Here is an 11,083-nt window from a genome sequence, read left to right as displayed (position 1 = left end):
TAGGTACGGTGCGGCGAAAGTATAATCACAAAGTTTTTCACAAAATAGACGTTAGTACCTAATTAAATTTATATTTAAAAAAAATTTATACCTTTTCTGTAGATTCTATGAATTGGTTATTATTATTTTATACATGGTGGTCACATTACTGGAAAAATCAAGGATATGTCAGATAATTCCATTAAAAAAGAGGAAAATCGTGGAATTTTATTATTTTAGTACCAAAATTCTAAAGCAATTTGTGTATTTTTTTTTTCACAAATTTTAAATTGCGAACAACGAATATCTGAAATTAAATAAGTACTAATATAATGCTAATCATTTACAAACACTTACAAGAATGTCAGTAAATGTTAAAAGACAATAATTATTAAGTTTTTATATTATGGCTTGATTTTTACACAGACTAAATTATTCAGGAATCGATTTTGAAAATTTAAGGGTACTCAGAGCATATGATTGTCACATCTCATGTATAAATTTCCGATAATAAATTGGCAGTTAGATAGCAATATTTTTTGATTATCGTATAAACCAATTTCTGTCATTGATACAGGCATTTTGTTAATGTAAAATATGGTTAATAGCATTAGGTTCCAATTCCCACCCTGGATATAGACTCGATTTCCTCCGAGTTTATTAACTTTACGTAAACTGTTTTGAACAAAAATGTGAATGTACAGTGTGAAACAGTGTACCGGTGAAAATAAAGATGTTTTGTCTCATCCTTCGATAACTCACCCCTGCACCATCAAATAGGTATGGCGTTACTGGATACAAACCCTGCCAAAGTATTTGAAGGAAGTTAAATAAAACTTTTGATCTCCCGTCAATTTGCGAAGCCCTACGTGTTTATTTCTGTACGGCATTTATGTTATTATGTTGAATAGTTATGCAGAGTTTGTATCCAGAAACACCGTACATATTTGCTGATGCAGGGGTGAGATACAAAGGGGTGTGACATGCATATTTTCACCTGTATTCACCTGTACCGCGCAAAATTGACGCCATTGTGCTTAAACTTACTTTTACATATAGGAGCATCTTTTTCAACATGTTTACTGGTGGGCCATTTCACTCGAAAAATTTCGGCATGGGACTGTGGTTTACTATCTCTAACCAGCTACGAACATGAGCTATTTTTTGGTCATCTGCGCCCAATAGCCAAGGTGTGAAATTAATGCCTTCTGCAACTAAATGCCTATATTGAAACATCTATTACAATAACTATAAATGCATGTATATCAATTGCTGGCCTTAGTTTATATATAAACATGATATTATGTAACAGTCACTCGATTCCTGAATTCGATTTTACAATTCCGTTATTCTATAAGTCAATAATCACTGTGTCAAAATAAAAAAAAACATTTAGAAATTAATTAAGTGGAAACTATGACGCTTAAACATTTGCAATATGCTAAAAGTCTAAAGTAAAAACAAAACATTATTGATCGTTCTGTGTTCTAAAAAACTTAGTCAAATTAGATCTTGAATTAATAGATTGTGTTTAAAAGGTATTAACCCTCCCCCCCCCCCTTCATTAACTCTTGGCAGATATCTTAGAAGAAATTCAAAATAAAAATTCCATGTATTTTATTATTGCACCAACAATATTCTTTTAAAATTTTTTGGTGGTTTGAATACGGTTTAGCCTCCTCAATTGTTACAAAAAATTTTTTTAAACAGATTGAAAGATTGAATTTTTTAGGCGAGAAAACATTATTTTTTATTTTATTTTAAACAACAAATGTGATCTTTTTTTCGGAAATAAGATGACCGTAGGTATTCGAGTTTCATGTTATATACAGTTTGATGTTTGGAAAAAGCAAACATGGGAATTTTCAAGGCTGAATAACAAAGGTAAAAAATAAAACTTTTGAGCTTTCCAGTTAAACATCATTGTACATTGTTTTTAAAACATTGTCATTTGTTTTTTTTAATATTTTTTAGCATGTTTTTACACTTTAAACGCAATCTATCAGTACAAGAGGCCACGAATTTAAACCAAATCGCAGAAAATACTACAAAAACTTTTTTCATATTTTGTATTATATTTGCCTGCCCTTAAAACGATGAGAAAAACAAAATTTTAACTGAATTTTAAACCCAATTATGTTAAATTATGAAGGTAAAAAAATTACTGTTTGTTTGAGACTGTCGCCAGTTTTATGTTGCCAAAAATGTAGGTATAATAAAAAAGTTATACATATATCTACTTAATAATTAATACTTTCAAAGGAGAAATGTTTAATTAAAAAATTCAAAAAACAAATTAAAACAGAATTTTTAAATATCAATAATTTTATTCTGAACAATTTAAATTCAAAACATTTTTAGGTAGGTACTTTTTAAATTCAAAACATTTTTTAAAAAAGTTTAAAAGTTTATTTTTATGTACACTCTGTGTCACAAAAAACGCACGGATTTGACACAAAGATTCGTATTATTGAGTTATTTTCCCTAACACCCTATACCTACTAATAATATCATGGCCTCTTGTCCTAAATTTATTAAATATAAAAAATTCCTTAAAATTTATAAAACTGAAAATATACTAACCCCATAATGCTATTTTTAAAATTTCAAATATTTATTTTGTATAACATTTATTAAATAAAGCAAATATAAATAAAATCATTCCTTGCTAAAAAAAATTCTAGCAAAATGTTAAAAAGATAAATATTTTATTGCTCAGATATACATTGTGACATAGTATTGTAAAAGTAGAAATAAAGCAAACTGAATTTACTTTTAATATTTAGTTTTATTATTTCATTTAACTTTATTAGAATTTCTTTTCTAGAAATTAAATAGCTGGATAAAATTAAACGATGCATCGGTAGCAGATCGAAAAACGCCATTGGACTTCTCTGATTAGAATTTCGTAAGATATTTATAGATTTTATTTGGTCCAGTGATTAAGGGACACGCTCTTTATTGAAAACTTCTTGCGAGTAAGCCTGTCACCCAAATATTTCTTACCTATGATGCCACCTCTTTCGATTTGATCGGAATCCTATGATTATGGATTTCACCAATATGATCAGTCTCTATGGATGAATTCATCAAATTTAAACGAAAAATATTATGTTAGCGGGAGGGAAGAGTCGATGAGGACTTCTTTGGAATGAAAAATTAAAAATTGTTAAATCCCAAGATTAAAATTTTTTTTACACTGGGGAGGATTTAAAAAAAAAATATTTTGCATTGAAATAGGAGCTGAAATATTCGATATATAATATGCGAATAAATAAATCATATATTCATCGGTGGGTAAATAATAAGAAAAACAATTTAACACCTGTAATATCTCATAACAATAATTTAATTTAACTATGTTTCAACTTGATTAATAATTAATAACCGTGGTAAACAAATTATAATTATTCTAATATTTATATTACAAATAACATACACAAATACAGACCATAAATTAAATCAAATATTTCAAAACGTTTACTTACTTATTTTGAGTTGAATGATTAATAAAATTAATAGACTATACAATATACCATGCGTTTAATTTACATCTTGGCAAAGGTATCTCTATAAGGTCTAAATATCGTCAAGAAATATTTGTCTTGATTTAGAAATAGAAGATGTGAAAAAATCCCAATGATAGAATACTTAGGATGGGTGATTTTGCTATCCCCAAGTCAAATTTTGACTTACCCATACAGGAAATATCAACTGAGCCAATATTGGTTCCAACTTGGAAAACGATTTTTATGAATTGGATCAAGTTTGCGTACTGATATTTAAATTTTGGTATTTTTAATTTTTTTGCTGCTTTTTCTCTTTCTTTCGTCAGTCTTTTCTTTGTTCTTCGGCGATTTGCTCTAGGTTTTCCATTTTTTTAGCGGCTTCTTCGCAACAATAATACATATATAATTTGAACTGAAGAGAAAAATTCCACAAAAATATTTTTTATCGATTGCTATTTCATTATTTCAGAATCAGGATTTAAATATTATACGTTTGGTTAAAAATATGTTTGTGAAATTCACCACATGCCGTGTTCACATGTATTCACATATCGTGAAAAAATATTTTGACTTTTCGAAAAACTTTTAACCCCCAAAATTTGCCTATATGGCCCGATGTGTAAATCCAGGCCTGCTGACGGACTGTTATTTACGGTGAATCAATTAAACTGAAAATTTTGTTGTTATACAGCCGAGGCAACTATTTGAACAAAAACCATTTATCCTACACTTAATTGAAAGGTTTACTCTTGAAATTAAAGTAAATACTAATTATTAGGATATATTTGTTGCATACATTTTTAATACACATTTTAAAACGTACTAAAAGATACCTCACCCTATATGCTTAATAATTATTAATTTTTAATAATTTTTTATTGTTTCTATACAATCTTATAAATAGTTATACCTATTTGATTTATTTTCTTTCTATTCAATAATTATTTTATATGATTAGATTTTCCATATAAAATGGTTGAAACTCGTTGAAAAGCTATGGGCACAACCCAGGTAGATAAACTTTATTTTAAGACTAATAAACCAAGTGTTAGTTTGTCAGCCATCGCCGAATCTTTGGTCAAGGCTAATAAATTAATTCTTGAATTGCCAACCCTCGATCAAGTCTTGATCAAGCGAAAATATAATTTAGTTTTGATTTATCGACATTTGGCCGAGGTTTATACAGCTAGTCTTAGTTTACCTGCTTTTACCCGAGCCACAATCAAACCTATTTTTTGCTATTTTAGTAGTAGCAAAGAATAACTGAGATAGCCGCCCGACTTATGGTTGAGAGTAAACAAGACACCATTAAAAACGGTGACCAGGGGCTAAAACAAATATATTTATTTACTTGTATCAAGAAAGTTGTTTACTCGTTACCTAAACTCACTTTTGTTTTCGTCATTTTAGTTTATTTTCGTCATTTCTATGTCATTACGGTATTTTTTAAGTGATAAACAATAAGTTGTTCACAGTGCGCCTTTTTTTCAAAATTTCCTGTTTTTCAGTTCTTTCCACCCAAGACGTGTGCCTATTCTGTCTGTATGGTAAATCCGGGCGTGCTTACACTCAAAGTTGGATGAAGACCGCCTCTAGGGTATATCCAGGCCTGCTTGCACCCAAAGTTTGATGTAAGCCAAATATCCAGGCTTGCGTAAAAATCCTGCAACCAAGCTAGGGTAAAGACCTGACATCCATGCGATGTTATCATTCGATTTAATTCAAGACTGGGCAACTCTTCTCTTGGTTTACAAGCTTGATCCAATCCACAACAATCTCCTGTCAAACCAATATTGGCCCAGTTTAATAAAAAGTAAATTCTAATAAAATAAAAATTAAATTTGTAAGCTAATATTTACTATCTGTATAATAAATAAATCGTTTTGGAAAATGTTTCACATTTTCGTCTCTTCCATCGGATATCAAGCACGGTTCTTTCAAATCAATGTTGGGAATACTTAGGTATAATGATATTCTACTCGGTAATTATCTGATTCCTTTTCTTTACATATATAAATATAACCATCAATAATGAGAACATCTAGAAATTCAAATATCGTTTCATTTAAATATCGTATCAGGTTCATTGTAGGAACTTTTATATAAAATTTATAATGAATTCTATACTAAGACCAAAAGATTCTCTATCGTTTAATATAAAAATATTACGATTTTTTGGAGAATGGTCTCCAGATAAAGTTAACCATTCGTTTACGAAAAGGTTCTTGTATTTAGTATGGTCATGCATAATACTAACTATGTCACATCTTAGTTATTATCCTGGCGAGTTTTTAAATATTGTATATGTGAGTATACCTCCAATAAAATTTTTAAGGCTGGGAATCAAAATGTTTAAAATAACACTCGTAAAACCAAAAAGTACACAAATAAAAATAAATACTAACTCAAGTAAGTTGGAAAAATGTATAACAATGGGGAACAGGTGCTGCATGGGCAATATTAAAATTATTGCGAAAGGTGAAGAAGGTGGAGTGACTCGAATGATGGAGATGAGCTCTATAATTATTAATTATTATAAATTAATTAATCATTTTCGATCAGACTCTTGGTGAAAAAAATATTTAAAGAAAGAATAAGTCTTAATAAGTCGTAGAAACTCTGAAAAAGTCTTTGGAAAAGTCTTTCAACGTTTTTGGACTATCTAATCCAGACTTAATAACTTTGGATAACTCTGAATTAGATAGTCCAAAAACGTTGAGAAATTCAGAGTAATTTAGAGTTTCTAAGACTTTTTCAAAGTTTCTAAGATTTATTAAAGATTTATTCTTTCTTCAAATATTTTTTCCACCAAGGACGTTCACGAAAATCTTCTTTCGATTCTTTTTAAACGATCCCAAATTGGTGGCTGTTTACCGTTGCTACAAAGATAGGTACAATTCGACCGCAATTTGAGCTATAAAGAGACACAACTACAGACTCGAAATTTTAAGGAAGTATTCCCAAATCTATATAGCGCTCTTTTAAATTTTATTCTCTAATTTTCGAGCATTAATATGAATGAAATTGTTATTTTATTTAGAACTGGAATCACATGGAAGAAGTAAGTGGAACATGTTTATTTCTTTTCACTCGTATTGCATGCGGTTTTAAAATTATTGCATTTGTATTTAATCGTAAAAAAGTTGTTACACTAATGAATATATTAGAATCAAAACAATTTCAACCAATCAATACAGAACAAAAAATAATTTTGAAACGCATGATGACAGAAATTAAATTCATCTCAACTGTATTTGTTACAATGGGAGTCCTAACTGTAATACTTCGAGCAATATTTCCTGAGATTGATAGCACAACAAGAGGTCAACGAATTTTGCCTCTAAATCATTGGGAACCAATGAACACAACACAAACACCATACTTTCAAATTTCGTATTTATACCAAATACTCATATATTTATCGACGGCCACAAATAATATTGCAATGGATACTTTTATTTCTGGAATGATGGCACATGGTGTAGTCCAAATTGAAATGTTGCAGAATTCACTTGAAACTATCATGGATAGAACTTTAAATGTAAGCAAAAAAGAGAACGAGAAAAATGTTCAAATATTCAAAATATATAAAAATTCAAAATATATCTTAATTGGTAAAAAATGATCATTCTACAAGCCTGTATTTAGTATTTATACACAGCTACGAAGACCCTTTCTAAAACTTTTTTTTAGAATCTTTTTACAGCAGTCACGTAAAACAAGTTATCCTACATTCCAATCCAACAATTACAGGTATACGGGCTGTTCTGGCGATATCGTGCAATGTCTTCACTAGTCGATATTTTTCTAGGCGTTAAAAACGTTCATATTTTGCGTACTTCTAAAGATTTTCAAAATAACCAACTTCACATTTCTATTCGTGAAGTGAGAATTCTTCATCTGAAGTGATTAAAAAAATTAAGTCAACATCCCCATTCAAGAGTTGTATGTACATAGGGATAGCTATGCAGGGATAACATTCATGCTTAAGAAAAAAAATTAAGCGTTTTATACTCGAGATATAATTTAATTATTGAATTTAAGTAGCAATACCAACAACAGTATCATGATTGATAGTCGTTAATTTAATAATTACTTATCTAAATTAAACATTTTAATTCAATATTTATTTATATCTTTTTTTATTCTTTTTTTTTGGCAGGAAATTTCAATTGATAAGAGAGGAACAAAGTTAGATATAAATAAAGTCTTTTTTAATCTATCAAGCACTGAAAAAGAAAGTTTCAATAAAAGACTGGACAACAATTTACGAAAATGTATTTCACATCATGAGCAAATACTCAGGTTTGTATTAAAATCGAAGAGAAACTTTTCCACAAACTAAATATTGCTTACACAAATACACTAGAAATAAACTTGAGGCATACTTTTTACGTCCTGAGCACGATTTATATTTCAGTTTGATATTTCGTTTCGTTTTTGAGTTATTGTGTCCACAGACAGACATTTTATGAGCACCTATACCAAAAATTTGTTCGTAGCATCAATATTTTTTAGCGTTACAAACTAGTGTCTAAACTTGTTTTTCACTTTTTTTTTTTGTAGGTTTACCAAAGGAGTTGAATCATTATTCAATTTGGGAATCTTTGTTCAAATTGCCGCAAGTGTTATTGTGATTTGTATGACCACTTTTCAGATCAGTCTAGTAAGTATTTTAGCAGATATTGTAAAGAACCAGGTATGAAATGTTCTGTACAAAATAATTAAAGATATAGACTAGATGCTCCATCTGCCCTTCAGTATAAATTGACCAAACCTCGTATGACAAACTTGGCGTTCAGATTAATGGCATAATACAAACTTTGAAATACATATATGGTAAAAAATCAACTAGTGTCCAGTTTGATCCACATACCCGGTTTTGCAGAACTTTTCCCTAACTTATTACACTTATCAATACCATGACCCTAAATAAGACAAATACAATATCTTACAGTGTAGAGAAATTAAGTTTACGGATGATCGTAAGGCTATTAACCGTGCTGAATTCCACCGTATTATAAAAGACGTGGGCACAATTACCATTCAGAATAAATCTAGAATTTAAAAATTAAAACCAGGATCCATTTTTTTAAGATGTCAACATCCAGTCTGCAGTTTCAATCGACTTCATTATATTTAACTTGCATTTTAATAGAAATATTTCTATTTTGTTGGTATGGTGAGGGCTTAATCGTAAACGTAAGTATTTCGACAAATCACAATACGGAAGAGATACTAAAATAATAAGAATATTAAATTAAAAAAAAAAAATCGTAGCGCAGGATCTATGATAACTAAGCGAATTCCCTCAGAGATGAAAAAAAACACATATTTCTTAAAATCGGATATCGCATTTTTAATTTTTAAAGAATTCTTATTTAGAAAACTAAGCACCTACAGAAAAAATCAGAAGAGTAATTTTTTCCCTAAAACTTATCAAAAAATACAAAAATATTCTTTTACGTACCCCTTGTTTATTTGTCGATACGAACTTGACCTTTCAAATACTAAAAACCTTCTTGATACCAAATTTTATTCAAATCGGACTTAAATTGCAATAAAATTTATATTATTTTATATTCTAGAGTTTGGAATTACCAAATTCTTTGTATATGTCAAAGTGGTATAAATTTGAACTAGAAAAATCATACAAGAAAAAAATGATTCTATTTATGATGAGAACATTAAAGCCAATTACATTTAAACCAGGATCTTTTTTTATTTTATCTGTGCAAATGTTTACATCGGTAAGTAAGTTACATCCCATAAAAGCTACAAAATATAGGTAGGTACAATATTGAGTGAGAAACAATGTTACCCTACGTGGAAAAGATTATAAAAATTTTCAATGCAAATATATTAGAATGTTGTCTTGAGTAGTTGACTTGAGCTATCCAAAAAGATTTGGTAATATTTCATCATCTCGCTTAAAATTTTTTCTTTTAAAAATCCTAGGTTGAATATCTCAAGACAAAAACTGCTATAACTTTTGAAAATGCTCAAAAAATTATTCTATATTTTATTGAGGGCTCGACTTTTGGGAATACTTATGCTATAAAGTTTTCTGTTGAATTATAATTATCCCATAAATTATTTAATCTCATTGGTTTTTCAGATATTAAGATCTTCATACACGTATTATGCCGTATTAAAGCAGGTTCATAACGAAGAGTAAAAAGTAGATTTTAGATACAAAAAATAAAAATATACACTCGCTTTGCACAAATTTCTTAAAATTTTACTAAGGCGATATTTACAGAACGATTATATTATCTATGAAATGTTTAAAATTTTTGTATAGCTTTATTTGTCCAATCACTAATTGTATCCAGTCTAAATAATATCAATTGTGTAGCGCGGCTTAAAATAATAAAAACATAGAATTTCAGAAAACTCGAGGGATCTGCTAGCTTGTAAGTGGATGCGAAATGATAAATGAGAGAGGAGACTGTCAGTAAGTTCCCTTATTGTGTCCTTGTCATAATCATACGTATACTCAATGTCACAAAAAATGCTCGTTTTAAAACATTCTAAGTGTTACTATTATAACATAACATATGATGAGTACGCTTAGAATGTTTTAACTGTGGCACTTTTTTTGACAGTGAGTGTACATATATACTTATTATATATATTAGTAAGTATAAGTACTTACTGGCAGTCTTCCTCTCGCTTCGCATATCGCACCCACTTGATGGCTAGCGTTCGCTTCTTCATATCTCTATGGTTTAGTTATTGGTATTTATAAGAAAGTATATACAGTAGAATCTCGATAACTTAAACCTCGGTAACATAAAAACCTCTGTTACTTCAAAAAATACTATGTTCCCTTCCCATCAGAGCCCAAAACCTCTATAACTTAAAAGACGCAACCTCTATAACTTAAATAAATAATCTCTGTATAGGCCCTCAGTAACTACATAGAAACATGTACATACCTCTATATTAACTAGGGTACATAGAAACATGTACATACCTCTATATTAACCTTTACCTAACATAGACACTTGATAACTTAAAACCTCTATAACTTAAAATATTTTGTGTTTCCCTTGGACAGACTTTAACTTATCGAGATTCTACTGTATTGTGTTTTATAAAAGAGTGTCCCAAAATTAACGCAAGAAGCTCGAATTAGACGTTAATTTTGGGACATCCTTTATTATTATTATTATAATTATTATATAAAATTGCTAGAATTTTAATTATTTTGTATAAAAACCTTAAGGAGGTTCAACCGAATCTTATGTAAAAAATAATTATTCACTTTGAGCTTCGAAAATCAGTTGAAAATTATCTTTTTTACACAAGATTCGGTCGAACCTCCTTAATAAGAAAAGAAGAATCTCTATGTTAATTTGTTTTATGAAAATGTACAATATGATTTTTCATGAAAACATTTTGTTTTGTAATAAACAAATAAAATTCGTGATATAAATTTTAAATTTTGTTTTATTTTATAAATATTCTATCCTATTTTTTCTTTCAGAATAAGATTATGAATTAATTAATTTTTTAGTGAAGGTTAGTATTAAGTTAATTATATCCTGAAATATAAGCTGGGTGGCTGTGTGGGTATAGCACTTGCCTCT

General features: G+C 29.1%; 1 protein-coding gene across 1 annotated transcript; it reads left to right on the top strand.

Moving 5' to 3' along the window:
* Positions 1 to 5,602: 5,602 nt before the first annotated feature.
* LOC123292657 (odorant receptor Or1-like) lies at positions 5,603 to 9,666 on the top strand. Its single transcript, XM_044873371.1, has 7 exons — positions 5,603 to 5,794; positions 6,529 to 7,056; positions 7,651 to 7,793; positions 8,055 to 8,154; positions 8,586 to 8,690; positions 9,077 to 9,238; positions 9,607 to 9,666. The coding sequence occupies exons 1-7, from the start codon at positions 5,603 to 5,605 to the stop codon at positions 9,664 to 9,666; spliced, it is 1,290 nt and encodes a 429-aa protein (XP_044729306.1).
* Positions 9,667 to 11,083: the final 1,417 nt, after the last annotated feature.

Source organism: Chrysoperla carnea, chromosome 2 (assembly GCF_905475395.1).
Source record: "Chrysoperla carnea chromosome 2, inChrCarn1.1, whole genome shotgun sequence".
NCBI classification, from domain to species: Eukaryota; Metazoa; Arthropoda; class Insecta; order Neuroptera; family Chrysopidae; genus Chrysoperla; species Chrysoperla carnea.
This window is presented reverse-complemented; position numbering and strand designations above follow the sequence as displayed.

Bases quoted from the DNA above. Each gene is read 5' to 3' on its own strand.
- LOC123292657 (XM_044873371.1), top strand. From the start codon at position 5,603: ATGAATTCTATACTAAGACCAAAAGATTCTCTATCGTTTAATATAAAA. The intron at 7,057-7,650 runs GTTCAAATATTC...TTTTTTTGGCAG, and splicing joins AAAAAGAGAACGAGAAAAAT to GAAATTTCAATTGATAAGAG. The intron at 9,239-9,606 runs GTAAGTAAGTTA...TTGGTTTTTCAG, and splicing joins CTGTGCAAATGTTTACATCG to ATATTAAGATCTTCATACAC.